This window comes from Dunckerocampus dactyliophorus, chromosome 10 (genome assembly GCF_027744805.1).
Source record: "Dunckerocampus dactyliophorus isolate RoL2022-P2 chromosome 10, RoL_Ddac_1.1, whole genome shotgun sequence".
In the NCBI taxonomy this organism is placed as follows: Eukaryota; Metazoa; Chordata; class Actinopteri; order Syngnathiformes; family Syngnathidae; genus Dunckerocampus; species Dunckerocampus dactyliophorus.
In genome coordinates this window covers 29,233,122-29,254,093 of record NC_072828.1, presented here as the reverse complement: position 1 = coordinate 29,254,093, position 20,972 = coordinate 29,233,122, and the positions used below count along the sequence as shown (strand labels likewise).

At 41.8% G+C, this 20,972-nt stretch overlaps 1 protein-coding gene across 4 annotated transcripts in view; it reads right to left on the bottom strand.

The window, feature by feature from the left end:
* The window catches only part of LOC129188499 (cytosolic carboxypeptidase 6-like), a 371,608-nt gene that overhangs the window by 88,547 nt on the left and 262,089 nt on the right, over positions 1 to 20,972 (bottom strand). For 2 of the 4 annotated variants that reach the window (XM_054789107.1, XM_054789108.1), the window contains 3 exons: positions 8,274 to 8,390; positions 7,300 to 7,430; positions 795 to 1,269 (listed from right to left, as the gene is read on the bottom strand). The exons of 1 other annotated variant lie outside the window; for it this stretch is intronic. In XM_054789107.1, coding sequence (XP_054645082.1) covers positions 795 to 1,269; positions 7,300 to 7,430; positions 8,274 to 8,390 — 723 coding nt within the window. Of the gene's footprint in view, positions 1 to 794; positions 1,270 to 7,299; positions 7,431 to 8,035; positions 8,190 to 8,273; positions 8,391 to 20,972 lie in introns of those variants that run through there. One more of the 4 variants, XM_054789110.1, reaches the window with a different exon arrangement.

Sequence of the window (20,972 nt, the reverse complement as noted above, 5' to 3'; positions counted from 1 at the left end):
TAGCACATTCTACAAGGATGTAAACAACCAGTTGCACAAGAGGCTGCGTTGTATTGTATTGTCGTATCTGCTTGCATTCTGACATGTGGTTTCCAGTTTGAGGCACTGGACAAGCGCCCAAATGTTTGTTTGGCTCAGCCCGGACTTGCCTGTGCCTCGGGACAGGAGGTTATTTTAGCCTAGTGGCTAAGCTGGCTTGGTGGCTGGCCATGTTAAGCTCCAATGTAGCTGATGAGTTTTAATATCAGACAGCTCACTCCATCTTGTGTACAAAGACACCCCGGGGCGCTCTAATCTTTTGCCTGTCCATTAGATAGTCTAGCCAGTGACTGTGGCTTCTTGGTCCAGATCTGCGGCGGGGGCGGGGGCTAAAGTTACATCAACATCTGGCAAAAGTGCATTCTGTACACTGCTGGTCACGATGCTTGCACTCAACTTCCAGTACTGGATTTACGGTCATGCTGTTCTATTCAAACGCACACAGTCACTTTCATTATGCAGTGTGCTAAGTTCAGGGCAATTAACCCCCAGGTTTAAGTTTTACTACACAACCTCTCATATCAAATATTCTTAAAGGCTTAAAATGTGGATCAACATTTCCTGGGAAAATAAGCCTCTAAAGTTGCACAAAACGTCAAAAGTCAAGCCGTGCCAGCGTATCTTGTAAGACGTCGGCTCAGTGAGCATCTCAACGATCAACCCAGGGGTGTCCAAACCTTTTCGTTTGATTACAACTTTTTTCTCTTACTATTACGACTTTATCGAAGTGTGTGTGTGTGCTCCTGTTGTCTCACCGCTGCCCAGCCTCATGAGAAGCACGTCCTGCAGCCTTCGATTGAAGTCCCTCAGCTCTTTGACCTCAGTCAGCAAGCTGCCGTACTCTTTGAGTTTCTTGGTCTGCTGCACCAGCTGCCGACGCGTTCTCTCCAAGTCCTGCTGCAGGCTCCGCATCTCCTCCTCCTGCTGCCTGTAGCTGAGGACCAGCTCCTCGTACAGGACCCGAGGAACGACCGCTGCCGCCACGTCCGAGTCCACCTCCAGGTGCTGTTGCGGCGGCTGCTGCTGCTGTTGTTGTTGCCGATGATGCTCTGCTACCATGTCTTCATCCTCGTCGTCCGCATCGTCTCCCTCCTCGGCCAGTCGGTCCTCATCCAGATCCTCTTCGCCCTCCATGCATGAGCTGGCCGCGTTTCTCTCCAAGCGGGCTACAACAGCCGCCAAACTTTTGGAGGAGTTGGAAATGGGGCGTCCGTGGTCCTGAGTTAGGGCCTGAGGAAGCGAACAATGTTAAATGAAAGGAGGTCTGCACAATGATTGGATGAAGTTGGAAGATTAAACTGATGTACAACAGCTGGCATGCTGTAAATATACTACTTTAGAGTAGTCAGTGTCCACCTTCTACAGCAGTATAAACTTACTATCCACTATAAATGAGTAAATGCTCAGCCATTATCCCCTAATTAGCTGGCAACGCAAGTGAGTAGCACGATAACTGGTTATGGTCTGAGGTTACATGAGAGCTGCTGGCACTGGTGAGCTGCGGTTCATTGAAAGGAAAGGCACGGCAGTTTTCCAACATGGTAAGGATCTAAACGCACCTTCAAAATGACACACCTTCTTGGGTTTCAGCACCTCAGCACTGTCCACACCGGGGGCCCACTGGTAGAGCTAACTTGGCTCCTTTTTTCCTTGGCGTATGAAGTGATGTGAATAATGCAGCTGTGACTTTTCAGCGGCAGCTGGCTGCATTTTTTCCCCCCCAAATGCGATCAGAATGTTTGGAATGATGTAGGAATATTGTAAGAATATTTAGAATGCAGCCAGAGTGCACTTAGAATACCTTTCGAATGCAGTTTGCTATTTTTCCACTTCAAATTCACCTCCAAAATTTTTTAGCATGTGCAAAATATTCGGGCCGGCCACAAGAATGGGCCGTAATATTTGGAATACACGCCCAATTTTTAGAATGCACTTTGAATATCCGGGAATAAACCACCAATTGTAATTCCACCTCTAGTGTGACGAGCGTATAAAGACAGCAGCACTACAACTTATTTCAACAACTCCAGAAGAACCACATGCCAGAGTGAGAGCAGTGTGTTGCAGCGCGGCTCAAACATTACCACTACCTCTCCCATCACGAGGATTCATAGGAGTCTCATATGATTTTGGTATTTAGTTACGCTAATAACATTTCGTTTTGTTTGCACAAGTGTTTTTTCATTTGGCATATCACATGCAAATAATGTAAATACTAATTCCTCGGTGATACATTTTTTCAAGCTTCATTTTACTAAATGTGGAAGTTTTGCACTTTATTAGTTCAAGATTCTTTGTTCAAGATGATAGAAAACCTTTTTTTTTTTTAAATGAAATGTGGTGAAGTTGTTGCTATCTTCCCCAAACAAGAGAACTTTAACTTTTTCTTAGAAAACTCTTTCTGGTGTTAACAGAATAAGTTAAGAACAAGCATATGCCAAATTAGGGATGCCCGATCCGATCTTCAGGCTCAGGATCGGCTGCCGATGCGCTGTATTTTGAGGATCAGATGATATCGGCCAGGAGATCGGGCCGATTCGGTTGCCGTGGCACGTTCGTACCTCTCAGCCACACTCCAACACGGTAGGTGCGGGAATGCGCCTCAAAGCTGGTTGCCACTCGACTCCCGCCACCCGCAAGCACCATGCAGACATGCGGTGTACCGTGGTCAAGTTAGTTTCACGTTGGACGTTGGCTATTCGGCTCCGTAGCGCCTGTGTGTGTGTGTGTGTGTGTGTGTGTGCGCGAGACTCAGGCTGGAGGAGTATATTTTCACTGTGTTGTGTTTTACCGCTTTAAAGTAAGGAGCATTTTACAGTGCCCACGACGTGCAGGTTCTAAGTGAAAAAAGACTAGAGGCCCGTTTATTCTTGCGCACAGCTCGTATCAACGTCAATTGCCATCAAAATAAGAGCGCGCTTTTGTCTAATTGTGTCAACAAAATAAGGGTGTCATAAAAATATCTTACATTGTGTGATTGGAATTCCATCTGTGACGACATCTTCCTTAATCACAAGCAGGGGCATTTCACTTTGTTGAAGATTTTGTAGCAATATGTGCTGAGGCTGACACCCCGTTAGCAAAGTTAGCAAAGCTCCATCCATTTCTGAATTACTGGACAAAATGGGCCAATGATGCCTTGCATCAATACATTTTTAGCATTTGATTAATGGACATTTTATTCACTAACCCAAATAGCACAAACTGTACACCACAAATTGATCTATAACCATGTCAAATGATTGATACTACCCTAAAAGTATTTTGCACGCCCATTTCCCCCCCAATTTTATCTTTTGTTGGATGGAATTTTATTGGATCTTTTATTGGATTAGGGACCTGACTCACAGAAGTTTATTACAAAAGCCAAACAATATTGTTGGTCATGCTGTGTAATAAAAAAGTAAATTCAGCAATACTTTGTGTTATTTTTAATGCTTTGAAGATCTATTTTCATAACGATATTCCACTTCACAAATTCAAGTTTGTAACAACGGGATCGGGATCGGATCGGCAAGACTACGGCAAGACTATAAAAAAGAAAAAAAGAAAAAAAGGATTGAAAGCCAAAAAGTGTGTATCGGGATTTGAATTTTTGGGGTTTTTTTTGTTTTATGTTTTTTTGTTGTTTTTTTTTTCTAAAAAAAAAAAAAAAAACGGGAGGGAAGGAATTTGGAAAAATCAAACGCAATTTGGGAATAAATAAAACAGATTTCACAGGGTCCTGGTTAAAGGTTTACCACCTCCTTGACCAAATAAAGAGAAATCCCTTAAAGTGAGAACATCTCTTTCAAACTTTAATCTGAAAATAATCTGAAAATCCGAATATATTAACAACTTCACCAATTGTCATTTTAAAAATAAAGGTTTTTTCTATCATCTTGAACAAGGATGAATGAATGAATGAATAAGTGCACAACTTTCACACTTAGTATAATCAAGCATGAAAAAATGTATTCCAGAGCAAGTTGCATTTGTATTATTTGCATGTGATATTCCTGTTGAAAAAACACTTGTGCAAACAAAATAAAACATTATTAGCGTAAATAAATAACAAAATCATATGATACTCTCATATCAACCCTTCGTGATGAGAGAGGCAGTGGTAATATTTACCAAAAAATACCAAGAAATGAGAGTTTTCAGGGGGGGGAGTGGATTTCATTTATGGCCAAAATTGAGCAGCCCTACTGGAGATATGACCTCATCATCCTCCTCTCACAGCAACTATGGTGCATTCAAGGACCGCCGACAGGGCTACAGACTAACTTTTTTTTTTTTTAACTAGGAGCACAAATTTCAGCGAACTTGACTTGCAAAGTAAATATTCACATTTCCTATCATTTTCACTGTATAAATATTTGACCAATAAATGTCAGCTGTTTCTGACCCTCGCTTCTGGCATCATATACACCTTAAAACAGTGGTTCTCAATTATATTCTGGCATGCCCCCCCGAAAAACGGACTGAACTGAAACTGAAACCAGGAAAATGCACCAAAGTGGAGGGCTGTGAAGCATGCGCGCGTATTCAACAGTCACATTGCACTAACACCCAAAATACTCCCTGCCTCTCGAAATTAAGAGATACAAACTGTGCACGTGCCGAGTGCCATGTGACGAAGACAAAGACAGCTGGGGTGTCCAAACTTTTTCCAGCGAGGGCCATATGCTGAAAAATGAAAGGACGCGAAGGCCACTTTGATATTTTGTAAACCAACACATCGAGATATGCTAAGAAGCTACAGTATACTGTAAAGTAGCTCAAGAAAAAACTGCATTCCACCTGTGTATTATAGATGAAATGCAACTAAAAATGACGTTTTTTCCATAATAATACGAGTTTACTCTTGTGAAATTGCGACTTTTGTTCTTCATTCAATTATGGCTTTTTTTCTTAATATTTTGACTTTATTCTCGTAAAATTACATTTTTTTTTTACCCCATATCTAGTGCTTTTTTAAAAAATGTTTCAACTATTTCTTTTCGGCTTTCCTCTTATAATTATAACGTTATTCCCATAATATTTTTCATCTTTTAAAACAATGCATTTTTTGTTTATTTCAACATTCAACAAATGATATTTTTCCTCATTTTACAAGTGTATTCTCAGAAAATAACTTTTTTCTCATTAGAAAACTATTTTTTTCTCTTAATATTTTGACTTTACTCTGTTAAAATTTCTGCTGTTGAGTTTTTAAAAATCATTTTCCAAATCGTTCAACTTTCTTTATTTTCTTCTCTTAATATTTTGGCTTTATTCCCTTTTATAAATTTTCCCCCCACCTAAGTTTCCAAAATGTACAACTTTATTCATTGTGTTTGACAATAAAACTTCTTTAATATTTCAACTTCTTGCTACTAAAATGAAATTTGTCCTTATACTATGACTTGATTCTTGTGAAATTATGGCTTTTCTTGCTAGATTACAACTCTTCTCTTAATATTTTATAAAATCACAGCCGCGGGCCGCAAATGTCACCCGGGCTGCACTTTGGACACCCCTGCTCTACAGTGAAGGCGGCACATCCGCAGTTTGTATCTCATTATTTTGACTCAAGTGACCGAAAATTATTGGACCGATATGAGTGAATTATGACATCATACTGATAAATCCGCTAACATGACGTGATTGGGGGGGGGGGTTGGGAGAACCCATCGAGCACACACAAAAACCCTACAGCCACCTGAAACGCCAGCCGTTTGAAAAGTGCAAAAGATCTGCCAGAGACGTCCGTGGAGTCACACGTGTCCGAATACAGTGCACCTTGCTGGGCCACATCAGGTGGCTCCCTCCGCTCTAGAACCTGGTTCTCCTGATAGCAGTGATGTGGTAGCAGTAATGTCATGATATTTGATGAGGACAAATCAACAGGTACAGTTGGTCAAATCCTAATTGGTTCCAGTCATTCTTACCTCCAGGTGTGCGCAAACTACAGTTCCATCTAAATTTTAAAAAAGTAGATATATAAAAGTTACCGGTACCATATTGGTCTAGAGAAGCAGAAAGTTATCACATCGGTTTGGAAAGTGATCAGACTAGAAAAAGTACAACATTTGCCTGAAGTGACATCACACGCAGTGTGGATAGAGTTTGTTATGACCATGGACGTCTCACCAGGAACTAAAGAGGAGTCACAGAGTTCTTGATGAGCCGCTCAGGCAGGGATTTGTCGGTGAAAGGGCAGCTGTCCAGAGTGCTGGAATTTGTGTTAATCCAGCATATGGTAAAAATAGTGTGACGGCTTTTGGGTGGGAGCCAGATTTTTATGGCAACATTTGTAACATTTGTTTCAGGAAAAGGGTACATAACTTGTACCTCACCCTTCACACAGTTTTGGGACTATTCTTCAATTTCTAACAATAATTTAAAAAAAACACGCACATCACTGAATCAAAAGAAGGGCTGTTACCACCTTATGGCTATTTTTAGAGGTGTGTTCATTTTACAGTACATTACGGTGCCTTAGAACTGAATTGAGAGCTGAAGCTAACATTTAGCTACATGGGTGGAACAAAAGACGGCAGGCAGCTAATGTTGTCTTAAGCTAAATCCTGATACAATCAAACCTCTGTTTTTAAACGTCCCGGTTTTTGAAGAAAAATGTCACCCCCACTTTGCCCTTTGCTTTCATACACTGCCCTGTACTGTATCACTGCGCGGAATCAGGAGGCCAAAAAAACCACCCTACTCGTTGCTGACTCGCTTTCTGTGCTTTTCTTTTTCCATGGAGTGCTAAATAACCCACCATGGGGCCAAAGAAAGTTGCAAGTGCCAGCATTTTGATAGAAGAAAGTGACAAACACTATTGAACTCAATAACTGATTGCAAAGTACCAAAACAGCGTACCCTCCCTTGCTCTCTCCCCGCTCCTCGTCCTCTTCACCAACAAGTCTTCATAAAAGGTAAAAATGATGTTAAATGTTCATTTACCCAGCTCATTCATCATTTATAAATATTTCGTATTGTTATCTGCATGTAAAACTATAATTATTCTCGATAAAGTGTATTTTTGTTAATATTTTAGGCTGCGGATTAATTACATTTATATGATTTCCTATGGGAAAAGCGGCTTGGGTTTTTGTCAGACCTTTTGGACCAGATTAACAACAAAAACCGTATCACTGCTACAACAAATAAAGCATCACCGGTGGCTTTGTCAGTGTGTAGGAGTAAATGAAAGCTAATCATCATCCCTATGCTAATACATCATATACAAAAAGAGGTGTCTGCCCCACTACATCATCGTGTCATTCCTACCTTTTTATGCCTGAGAGGCATCCTCTCCTCTCCAAAACTGTTTGCAACTGAATTTCCTGAACTCTTGATGGACATCTTGGGAATTTTCATCTTCTTTTGCATTATAAAGTCTTCCAACTCCTCTACAGTATCTGCACACACAAAAAAAGAAATCACATCATCAGGTTAGCGTCTCCTCATCCCTCAGTCCATCATCTTGTGTTTTCTCCCCATCAAATGTCTCCATCATTCTGTCAGATGACACTGCATCACCATGCAAATGCAAAACAAATACTGCAGCTTTTCACACCACACAGACGTAGATGGGATAGATCAGCAGCCCAGACAGCCGCTCAGAATCGGGGATTAGTGATGTCGTATGCTTAAAAAAACGTGTTTAAGTAGCCAGACAGATTTAACATATTAAAACGAGACGTGTTGCTGTGTTGTCTGCAGTCTGGAACCACTGCAGTACCGCAGCCTCAAATCCCGCATCTACAAATACACAATCAAAGGCAGCACATGTTTTAAACCCACCAAAGTCGCCAGCTATATGGGGAAAAAATGCTTTTCAAAACACAGAATGACACGTCAAGCGGATGCTTGTGTGTGATGACATCTCTACGTGTGCAGACAGCTAACGCGCTAACATGCTAACCAGCGACGGTCAAGCTAGCTAGCAGCAACACGCCGTAAACACCCGCAACGTAACGTTTGCGCAACACCCATGAAACAAGAGCGAAACAAGAGCACCTACCCGCGGAGCAGCCTTACAGAGGCGCCCAAACGTGTTCCAGCCAAAACGGCAAAGTTGTCTTAGCATGCATCGCTAGCATGTCTAGCTAGCCTGCGCGAGGACTGCAGTGTCACTGCTGTCAGCTGATCACAGCTTGACAGCTCCGGCAGAATAACTTGACACGTTCGCCTTTCACACACGTCGGCTTCGATAAAAATATATTTTTAAATGAAATTAGGAAAAAAGTGAGCCAACTTACCTGCAAGGGCGAGGATGTGAGCTTGGCACGGCTGGCCTGTGCTGCCATTGCGTTGACTTGTGTGAACCAGATACACTTTCTCATCGTCAAAGTCTGATCGGTGCTCCGGCCTGAAATCTTCAATGTTGGAAACCGACAACGCGTAGCAAATATCGTCTTTAAAGCATCGAACAACAGCATACATTATTCTAGTTATATTTGGTCCTTCATATGCCTCAATTGCCGTTTTTTTCTGCTCACAAAGTATAAAATATAAACACATAAGAAGGTTGTGGAGTATATCGGCGCTCGGCTGCTTTTGCCTGGTCCACCACATCACCATCATTAAGGCATAACTAGCAGACGCCACATTGCCCTAACACACTGGTTCTCAAATGGGGGTATTGGTACCCCTGGGGGTCCTTGGGATTTAAAAGATAAATAAATACTACACACGCACATACATGTACATACATACATGCATACAGTACATACATACATACTGTACATACATACATACATACATGCATACATGCATACATACATACATACATACATACATACAAACATACATATATATACATACATACATGCATGCATACATACATACATACATACATACATACATACATACATACATACATACATACATACATACATACAAACATACATATATACATACATACATGCATGCATACATACATACATACATACATACATACATACATACATACATACATACATGCATGCATACATACATACATACATACATACATACATACATACATACATACATACATACATGCATGCATACTGTACATATGTATTCATAGAGCTTCACTTTTTTCACATTTTGTTATGTTACAGCCTTATTACAAAATTTAATAAATTATTCCCCCCCCCCCCTCAAAAATTCGACACAAAACACCCGATGATGACAACATGAAAAACGTTTTCTTTAATGTTTGCAAATTGATTAAAAATAACAAATGTTCAGGTGCGTCACAATGCATTTAAATACAGCACCTTTGAAAAGTGAACTTATTTCTGTAGTTGAATTCCAGAAGTGAAACTCTTATATTATATAGTTTCCCTACACATGGATTGAAATATTTCACTCATGTATTTCTTAATCATTTTGATCATTATAGGTTACAGCTAATAAAAAACAACAAAAAAAAAAAACGGTCAAAACGTTGAATATTGTAAACCACTGGTTCACAGGCCAATCAGAAAATGTACTGCAAGACCTTCCTGAGCCTTTAATTGGTTTGTAGTCTGAACTGAACTCCTGAAATCCAATAACTCTTGCAGAATATTCAAATCTATTGACATGCACATGGTCATAAGTATTCACAGCCTTTGCCATGAAACTGAAAACTGATCTCAAGTGCATCCTGTTTCCACGGATCATCCTTGAGATGTTTCTACAGCTTCACTGTTAGAAATTCAGTTGATTGGACATGATTCAGGACGGCACGCACCTGTCTATGTAAGGTCCCACAGGTGACAGGGTATGTCAGAGCACAAACCAAGCATGAAGTCAAAGGAATTGTCTGCGGACCCCCAAGACGGGATTGTCTCCAGGCTCAAATCTGGGGAATCTGTCCTCCATTATTCATTACTGGAAGTTCAGAACCACCAGGACGTTTCCTACAGCCGGCCAACCGTCTAAACTGAGCGATCAGGGGAGAAACATCGTAGTCAGGGAGAGTTTTTTTTTTTAAATAAATTTTCAAATATTTTCCAAAACCTTTTGTCATGTTGTCATTACAGGGTGTTGTGTGTAGAATTTTGAGGACAAAAATAAATGTATTCCATTTTTGAATAAGGCTGTAACAAAATGTGGAAAAAGTGAAGGCCTGTGAATACTTGAACTGAAGGATCCCCTGCTGATTTTGTAATTTTACCAACTTGCAAACACATGAACAGCGCAGAAGTTTTATTCCAGCTGAGAAAGACAAACTTCACATTACACATCTTTATTATTATCCAAAGAGAGCGCACTTCAAGTTGATAATTATTTTTTTATAATTATTTTAGCTTTTCATAATGATAATGAAGTTAATTATTTTGTAATTATTTTTGGTTTACAGTTGGTGTTTTTTATATGTAACAAGAACAAACAAGAACACTACAGATGAGCACTGCTTTGGACACAAATGAATCAGATACTGATCATGCAGTGTTTTTTTTACGCCCCCCGCCCGTTCAAACATAAGTTAACTGAGATGAATTGAGATCTATCAGTGTGGAAAAGGTTATAAAGCCATTTCTAAAGCTTTGGGACTCCAGCAAACCACAGTGTGAGCCATTATCCACAAATGGTGAAAACATGGAACAGTGGTGAACCTTCCCAGGAGTGGCCGGCCCACCAAAATGACCCCAAGAGCGCAGCGACGCTTCATCCAAGAGGTCACAAAAGACCCCACAACAACATCCAAAGAACTGCAGCCCTCCCTTGCCTCAGTTAAGGTCAGTGTTCAGACTCCACCATAAGAAAGACACTGGGCAAAAACAGCCTGCATGGCAGAGTTCCAACACCAAAACCACTGCTGAACAAAAACAACATTAAGGCTCGTCTCAATTTTGCCAGACAACATTTTGATGATCCCCAAGACCTTTGGGAAAATACTCTGTGGTCTGACGAGACAGAAGTTGAACTTTTTGGGAGGTGTGTGTCCCATTACATCTGGCGTAAAAGGAAGACCGCATTTCAGAAAAAGAACATCATACCAAAAGTAAAATATGGTGGTGGTAGTGTGATGGCTTGGGGCTGTTTTGCTGCTTCAGGACCTGGAAGACTTGCTGTGATAAATGGAACCATGAATTCAGCTGAAGGAGAATGTCCAGCCATCTGTTGGTGACCTCAAGCTGAAACCAACTTGGATGCAAAACACACCAGCAAGTCCACCTCTGAATGGCTGAAGAAAAACAAAATGAAGACTTTGGAGTGGCCTAGTCCAAGTCCTGACCTGAATCCTATTGAGATGCTGTGGCATGACCTTAAAAATGCGCTTCATGCTGGAAAACCCTCCAATGTGGCTGAATGACAACAATTCTGCTAAACTCCTCCCCAGCGCTGTAAGAGACTCATTGCAAGTTATCACAAACGCTTGATTTTTTTTCTCATTTAATAAAATTTACAAACTGCATTTTTTGTTCAGTTGCGTTTAAAGCGTTGTTATTTTGTACTTTTATACTACTTCAGTGGTCATTGAACACATCATAGTTGCTGTTAGACGCAAAAGTGATACTTATATACAGTCTTTCCTCGTTTGTAGCGGTTAATTGGTTAATTCCAGACACCACCTTACATTATCATTCATTAGTGGTGAGTACCTACTGTATACATTTTATACTTGAAGAGCTAATACGTGTGGGGGAGGGTTTTGGGGGAATTCAGAAGTCAAAAATAGACATTTTTATGAGCGTATCAATTACTCGCGGATTTCCGCCCATTTCCTGTCCCGTTATTTTTCATGGGACGTGCTTTGAAATCCCACTTTTCGATCCACCATATCTCAAGGCAACTTCTCCCTCTGTGTTCTTCCACAGAATGCTTCAGGGAGCATTAAAGGGAAAAAAAAAATAAATAAAAACACATCTTCGCCGTTTCATATAAGAGGGCAGCCTCTGCTCACTTGTTACTCAGTTGTTGCACACTAGCTAATCGACACAAACACTTTTGTTCCGCTCCGGCTGCTTTAATTGAAAATGAATTGATGCAGAAATATGTGGAGCCTTTGTGTCTTCCTTGCTATGTTATTTGTAAGTTTCAAGACGTTTAGTTGAGTTTTTAAACCTTCCCGTGACCACGTTTGTTCAGCGTGCTGAGTGACCAACATTTCACGAATGGCTCAGCAAATGAAGCATCATTTGGTATCGCTATGAGAGCATCCGTTGTTGAAGTTTGGCTGAGGAACATTTTTTTTTTGTGAGCGCCTGCATGACCAATACAGTTGTCCCTCGTTTATTTCAGTTAATCGGTTCCAGACAAAACCGCGATAAATGAATTTCCACTATATAGGATTCAACGTTAATAGATGAAATATTTCGCAGTTAGAGCATAGAAAACCTGTTTAAAACTTTCTAAATACTGTTTTTAACATTATTAGAGCCTTGCAGACATGAAATAACACGGCTACAGTCACCTTTACACTCCAATTATTCATTGTTTACCAGACATCGCGCAACTCTTATGCTGCAGGGACTCGAGACGTCTCCTAGCTAGCAAGCTAGCGAGCTTAATAGTTAGCCACAAATGTATTTCTTCGAAACTTAAGAAGCCAAAAACTTACCACTTCCACACGGAATGGGGGTATAACTTTTTTCACTCTATCATGTCGACCATGCCACGGCTGACTTCATGACTTCATGCAGCGTTAAAGGGAAACTGCACCGTTTTTGGAATTTTGGAACATCATCCACAATCATTACGTGAGACATGAGCACAAATGTCTTTCTCTTTTTTGTGCGTTCTAAAGATATAAAAACTATAAAAAGAGGCAGCTAAGAATGCACATAATGGGACGCACCTATTCTCAGTGGCAGAGCCAGAAATGTTTCATTGGGGTGGACAAGGTGAGAACATTCCTCACCTAAGGGTGGCAATAAGTTGATACCTGAACTGTCCAGATGGCCAGTGGGGAGGCCGGAGAGTGACCAAGGGTATGTTGTAACTAATAATAGACCATACCTTCAAACAGTGATCATTTACTCATTAATTATCGTAATTTCCGGTGTATAAACTGCTACTTTTTTCTCAAACTTTGAACCCTGCGGCTTATACATCGGTGCGGCTAATATGCGGTCATGTTCTAATCTTGTGACATCTTGTGAACTTCAGTACTACTGCGAATCCTTTAAATATGTACTTCAGAAAACGCCAAAGTCCATCATAACGAGCAAAAAAATTCAGGAAACAACCAAAAAACGTAGCGAAGCCACCTTTCTAGGTGTTCGCTAACCTGTCGCTCTCGTTGAGTGGAGCCATGCATGCATGCACACAGTGAGCAACAACAAGCACAATTTATACTCAAATCAAATATAAAACACTGTCGGATTTGGATTATTCAATAAACACGATAAATATATGCCGAGACTTCCAAGCCTGTTGTGTGGAATGAAAACAAAAAAAAGAGGGGACGTGTTGTTGACAAATTCATGCACCCAACGGGGGCTCCACGACTCAAAGAAGGATGGTATCACTGATTCCTTTGTACCGTGGTTCTTATGAAGTCCAGAGCGATAATTCCAGCAGAAATAGTGTGTTATATCCAGCAATTCCCCAAGTGACCCTACGTAAAACCTACGTGATGTACTGTATGTAGCGCAATGTACACATATACCATACATCAATAAATAAAAATAGATACAATACACCATATAAAACATAACATAAAATGCCGTGTTGTTCTCTTGGAGATGAATAAAGTTGCTATCTATTCATCTAACACTGATCTAGTCACAATCTTCCATCGTAGAAAACACATGAAGAAATGGATGTGATGCCACTTTCAAGTTAAAGGCGATGAATTTGGCTGTCAGAGAATCTTCAATGGGTTTCGAAAGGCTGGGACCACTGCCAGATGAACAGGACGACACGGAGAGCACACCGAAAGAGAGAGAGAGAGAGACAGACGACGTGTATGACGAAGGAATTGTGACGCTGTTGAATTCTGACACGGAAGAGGAAGACTTTCATGCTTTTAGATCCCAAGAGAACGGCGATGAATGACCTTTCTGGTAGTCTACTGTTACATGCACTATCTGGCACTATTCAATGAGCCGTGTACTGTTCTGCACTGTTTAAATACCTGTAGCTGTGTTGCACCACTGTTTGGAAAAAAAGCATTTCTTTTATTCAACTTTCAAAAAATCTTTCTGTGTAATGTATTTCTGTGCAATAAATGACCCATATTATGACGTGGACACCTGCGGCTTATAGCCTGGTGAGGCTTATATATGCACAAATCTGTTTTTTCCTCTAAAATCGTATACACCGGAATTTACGTCAATTTCTGAAAAAACGCGATATAGCGAGGGAGCAACAAACGAACCACAATATTGCGAGGACTGATTGTAAATGTTGAAAATCTATAACAAGAGTGATAAAGGCTAGATTTGAACAAGTGGAAGAGCGGATTACTGTTAATCTAATCGTGTCCTGTCCTCAATGCGCAACGCAAGGCTGCTCTGTCTTTCTTTCTCTCGATTTTTAAAAAATATGATTTCTGCTGCCTGGGATGGTTTAATACAATTCCGAAGCACTTTGTCCAACATAAATACATTTCAGAGTCCATTTGCGTGCACCGCAGATAATGGACAACTTCCCAGGGACGCAATATAAATATCATTTGGTTTGACTGACGGCGGAATTCTATTTGGCTGCTTTGGTTCTGCTCAAAATTTCACAGCCATCAACCTGGGCTTTGACGTTGACGAATGATGAAACCAATGCAATTTGTACGTAAAGTAAACAACTCTGCTCACATTCACTCCATTTCTAACATCTCTTTTATACTGGAACAATTTAGATCCACTCAGATCAGAATTGCAAGAATTTTCATTTTGCACTGTTGGATCTTAAGGAGGTTCTAAAAAGAGCTTCGAGAAGAGAACAAAAAAAAGTAAGCAATTTATTGCAAACAAGCATTAAAGTGAAACTGGCTGTTCATCAGCTGATCAAAACTTTAAGACCATTGCTAAAAAAAACAACCCTGCAGGAATAAGTCTCAGAACGTTACAAAAATCTAAACAATATGGGGGCTTAGGACTCCCAAATGTCCCCAAACAAGCTACAGTATATCTTACAATGGATCAAACCTAACTCGTTGGATAATTTATGGCTAGACATTCAACAAGCACTTGGACAAGAATATCCACTTGCCCTTCATTAGCCAAATCCTCTGGAAACATTACTGTTTTAAAAGTATAAATATAAGCACCACGGGGACATTTTTAAAAATAACTACATCCTCGCTCACTCCTTGCCAATGCACTCCCGTCTGGAATAATCCTGACATCTTGCTTAAAAAATTTGATTTTCCGACATGGCGCGAAAAAGGAATAAGTTGTACGAAAAATATTATAAAAGGAAAAGGTGGCCCTCTCCTCTCGGCAGGGACTCGGGTGCTTATGCCTGGCTGTCTCTGCGGAGCTGTCTCCCCTGGTTGGGAGGGTAGGTTGTGGGGGGGCGGTTTAAATTTTTTATTATTATTATTTTTTAAATGAATTTATTACTTATTTTATTGTATTTTCTCTATTTATTTGTGTATGGTATGTGTGACGTGTGGGCACTGTGTGCTGTCGTCCAGCTCTTGTGGCTGTTCCCCCGGTGACTGGCAGCTGTTAAGGGTCGTCAGTTGCTCTGGGGGCTGTTCGTCTTGGGCCTTGTGTGGTGGGATACCTGGGGTGCGCGTGGCTGGGGGGTCTCGGATGTGCAGTTTGGGCTTGGGGGGGTGCGTGGAGCTGGGGTGGGGGCGTGCTTCGTGGGTGTGGGGCCGGGTTCTCTTGTGGTCGCTGTGGTGTGGCTCCCTGGCCGGCCGTGGTTGTGTGTGTGTGTCGCTTTGATGCGGTTCCTGCTGTTCTGGTGGTGGTCAGGTCTGCCTTGGGGCGGGTGTCTGGTCCATGTTGTTTGGCAGTTTGGGGGTGGCATTGTGGATGCTGCCTCCGGTGGGCCTCAGGTGTTAGGGGTGCCGGGGGTACCGTCTCTGGGGGGTTGGGGAGGCTGGACTGGGCGTCCTGGTGGGCCGGGTAGGGCCTGGGGTGTGTCCTGCGCCCTGTAGCTAGCCCGAGCCTGTGCTGTGGTGAGTGGTCTGTCGGTCGTGTGTCTTCGGTCCCCCCCGCTCGGTTTGGGCAGTGTTGGGGGTGGGCATGTGGAGCCCTCGTCCTTCCTGTTCCGCTGCACCAGTCCACAAACATATAGGACTTTGGGGAGTGGTCCATGGTGTGGCGGGGCAGTGGAGTTGCCTTGCGGCGGCTCCTTTGCCCCTGGCATGCCTCTGACTCTGTCCCCCCTCAATTTTCATCGCACAATAGACCCGGGGGCCCGCCATACCTCAGCTGTCCCCCAATTTTAATTGCAGGCCACCAAATGACATGATTATAAAAATCGACATTTTCTGCGATATGAATGCTTTTTATTGGCATCTTTACATTCAAGTCACTGAAACAAATGAAATATAAACAGCGGTTAAAATAAAAAATACTACACTTGTGACTTTTTACACTAACAAAGCTGATTTTTGCCTTGGGGCTCCGGAAAGGTCTCGATATCCTCCTCTTGTAAGCACTGCAGCTGATACGCAGTGAGTATCATGATCACAAAAGTGATTGTATAATATTAGCACGGGGGAGAAGTATTAATAACAACATTTTTGCTACGATCGATAGGGGCAGATGATCCATAAAAAAAAGAGTCAGGGAGTCAGGACAGAAGCCAGACATCATGTCCTGGCTATTAGCTCCACACTGCCAGGCTCATCTATCTTAATTGGTCATCCATTAGCCCGCATTAAAGGGAGACACGGGATAATAGCAGTAATGATGCAGATGATGGAATTAGACTGCGGGAACACACGTCATCATTGCAGCTTCTCTCTTGGCATCCCAAAGACTTCCAACGGACCGACACAGATGGACGTTGGGATTAAATAGATGACTCCTGAATGCTACTGTGGGCTATTGTATGTGTGTGTGTGTGTGTGTGTGTGAAGTATACGAGAACAAATAGAGGTCATGCAAATTTGGGTGGAAAAAGTGGCAAAAGCGCTGGGAGGCGCGTAAATGAATTTAACAGCACGCAGACAACCAATCGAGACGCGGCACCTGTGCCAATCTGCAGCTCGGCAGGATGGACAGATGCTGCTCCAGGTGTGTGATGACGGTCGGCGGTGTCACGCGCTGACCTGAGCAGCTGCGTACAAACACAGCATACCATCGCTGCACACTTGGCGGCAAGTTGCGCTATGAAAGGTGGTGAACAACGACTGGTGTATTTTCTGTGCACAGGTCAAAATCCAGGAGCCATTAAACTATGATGTCTGCTGGATTGTATGTAAAATACCAAGGCGATACTGTCATATTTGACATTACTTTTTACTACGTTTTAATGTGCTACGTTATTTATTGTGAAAGATGAGCAAACCACACATTGGTGACTTGTGTCTTAACTAGCCGCTACATACGGTACATGTGTGCATTGTAAAACATGAACAGTACACGTGTGACTGTCAAACATGTTGTTGCTAAATCTGCCAAAAAAACCCTTCGTTTGTGTTGCGTTTTCATGTCGCCCTGAGATCAATCCTAAGATGGAGTATTAAAGGTAGTATTAGTTAGTATTAAAGTGTATTAAAAGGAAAAGAAAATCTAAGATTTCTAGAACAAAATCATATATTTGCGAGAATAAAGTCGGGAATTTACGAGAAAAAAAATGTTAGCGTTAGACAAATAGATTTTCAGCGTGTGCTGTCTTTTAGCATGATTAAAATTGTCAGTTCATTTGGAGCTGTTAACACATACAGTCAAACCTGTCTATAGCGGCCACCAAAGGGAAACAACAAAAGTGGCCGCTACAGGCAGGTGGCCGTTATAGACAGGTTGGCGGCCATTTTGAATTTGTGCGCGCACATATTAACATGTCTGTGATTAGTAGCTTGTTGTGTTTGCAGATACATATAATTATACTGTTACATGTTGACCAGTAGAGGGCACTGTGGGACTGCGCATAAAAGTTGTAAAGAACAACTAGGCTTGTTATTCTACACCACCCACAGAACAAAGCTGTCCTACTTTTATACGGCAGAGTGTCATTACAGCTTTAGTTCATCAGGAAGTGACGGTGGGCGTCCAGAGCAGGAGAGCTAGGCTGAGTGCTAGCTGCGAGTGTGGAGAGAGTTGGGAAGTGTGTTTATGTTGGCGTGGATGTAAAGTCCTGCAGTGTTCTCCGCTGTTAATAAAGCCATTAAAGTGCATCGGCGACGTGAGTCTCTCCTTCCCCACAACAAGCGGCATTACAGTATTGACCAGTGCACATCGTCTCACACCAGGAAATAAATGGTGTCACTGTCTGCAACAAGCTCCAGAGAAGACGGCTTTTTTATGTGGAACAACTGACAGTTTGTGCGGATCTTGTGAATGATTGTGACTGAGCTAGGACTCAGTAATTAAAGTCTACACACGACGGCTTCATTGATTAAAAAACAAAACTTTTTCATGCATGAAGCTTCTGCTTGAGTCGGTATTTTGGCCGCTATATGCGGTCAGATATTGACCAAGGAAGACAAAATGGGTGGCCGCTGGCCGCGTTAGACAGGTCAATGCTATACACAGGGTCCATAACACGTAAATTTTCAGCGGGGGATTTTTCAGTGGCCGCTATAGGCAGGTGGCCGTTATATACAGGTGGCCGCTAAGACAGGTTTGACTGTACAAAGATTTCTAATCGTGTCCTGTCATTTATCTTCCTCTTCATAAAATACAGCAAAAACTGGCAGAATTCACACGTAGTGGCAAATGGTGATTAATCACGATTAATTAATTTAAAAACTGATTACTTTTTAAAATCTTTTGACAGCCTTAATAATAATAATAATAATAATAATAATAATAATAATAACAATAATAATAATAATAACACCATGCCCGTATAGCATTGCATTTAGTGGTATAAAGGTATTTTATACACTCTAGTTTTTGTATATAGTGACAGTATTTTATTGAGTTTTTTAATGTAGTTGAATGTATTTTTAATTAGTTTTATGTAGTTATTGCATAGTGCAAATGTAGCTTATGTTTAATAATTTCAATTACTATTTTTATTCATCATGTTTTGACATGATTTTCATTTGGTATTTTTTGGTATGTATTTGTACGTTGCTAAGCATGTAAACTGGATGTTATGTTATCTTATAAATAAAAGACAATGGTAAAAACGAGGCCATTCAATTTCTTTTGTAAGCTTATTGAACTCGCCGATGGAGAGGGGGTGGGGGGTGGGGGGGGTGCCGGCTCTGAGCGGCGCTATTATTAACAAAGTTGGCTTCATTTACTTTTATGTATGGCTTATCGCTGTATTGTGAGTTTATCGTTATTGTGGGCAAGGGTGTCTTTCATGCAACTGATGGTACTGAACAACTGGAACATCTGAAGAAGTGTTTTTCTTCGGCCTTATCAGCGTGATGCATAACCATTGTTTACACTGGAGGACTATGCCATTTCCCCCCTCTGACTGGAGGCATTCCTCTTGTCTTTCTCTTATTATGCCTCATAATTAGATCCACAGGAATTGCTAATCAAGCATGAAGAAGGCATTCACCAATTTAAAAGGTGATAGCCCATGAAATGAACAGCCCGGTGTCATATAGAAGCACGTCGATGCTGCAGGGCCTGCCAGCTACGCTACAACACCGCGAGAGAAGGGCACACAAAGACACACACTGTAAATAAACGCTTCATTAACTATTTAGAAGGGAATCAACGCTGGGGCCGCCACGCCGCGTATAGGCAGTGATCCACCCGGGAGACATTGATCTTCTTCATAAGAAACATAATGACCGACCAGAGAAATACTCATCATATTTCAGCACCGGTCAATTCGCTTCATTAGGGCCGCTCTGCCTCCTGCTGCGGTTGTGTATCGATCACGCCGCTGTCACCGCAGTGTTGTTTTCAGCTCAGGCTGTGTCCGCACCAACGCCGCATGTTGTTGTGTCGTCCACGCGCCAAAGTTGGTTTTGTGCTTAAAAACTTTTCAAAAACTGCCGCTTCAGCGTTTGTGAATGGGCGAGTAAAAGTGAACGTTTTGGATTGTGTGACAAGAATCACCCGGCATTAACTGGTGTGTGGTTGTGTGAGTGACAGGAAGAATATCTCCGACGTCCTTGGGGGCGGGGGGCATCGTCTGGTGCCACCTGCTGGTTTGCATGTATAATGCGTGGAACACGACCCCTCTTTTTGAGGTAAAATACTCAAACCTCGGTTTTCGCCAACATTTTGTCAATCATCGTACAGCATTACCAGTCCGTTCGCCCTGTATCGTATCACTCCGTGGAAGTGAGTGCCCATGCGTTGATGACTCACTGTCCGTGCATTTTTTTGTTGAGTACGGCTGCTAAATAACGCGCCCTAGGCGCCACAGAAAGTTGAGAGTGCCATCAATTTGATAAAGTTGGCGAGAAACCCTTGAATTCAAGAAAGAACTCAAGAGTACAAAGATGGCGTCCCCTCCCCTCACCGCTACTCACCGTCTTCGCCAACAAGAGTCTTCAATAAAGGTAAAAGTGACATTCAGTTCTAGGTTTAGACGTATTTTGCATTGTTTTCTGCACACAATAATAACATATCAACATAATATATCCATCCATCTATCCCAGCTGACTTCGGGCGAGAGGCGGGGCACACCCTGGACTGGTCACCAGCCAATGGCAGGGCACATATAGACAAACAACCATTCACTCTCACTACAAATTATTCTCTATACAAGTATGTTTGTCAATATTTTGGAGTGTCTGGAACAGATGAATTGGATTTACATTATTTCCTATGAGAAAAAAATGCTTCGGTTTTGGAACAATCATTCAATACCAAAGACGTAGTTGTACATTTTTATAAACTCGGACGCCCAATCTTTTCTACATTTTTTTTGCCAAAGATGACTCAACTCCCCACTAAGGGATTTCACTTCAGCCCTACGTACCCATGTTCTACTGCTGA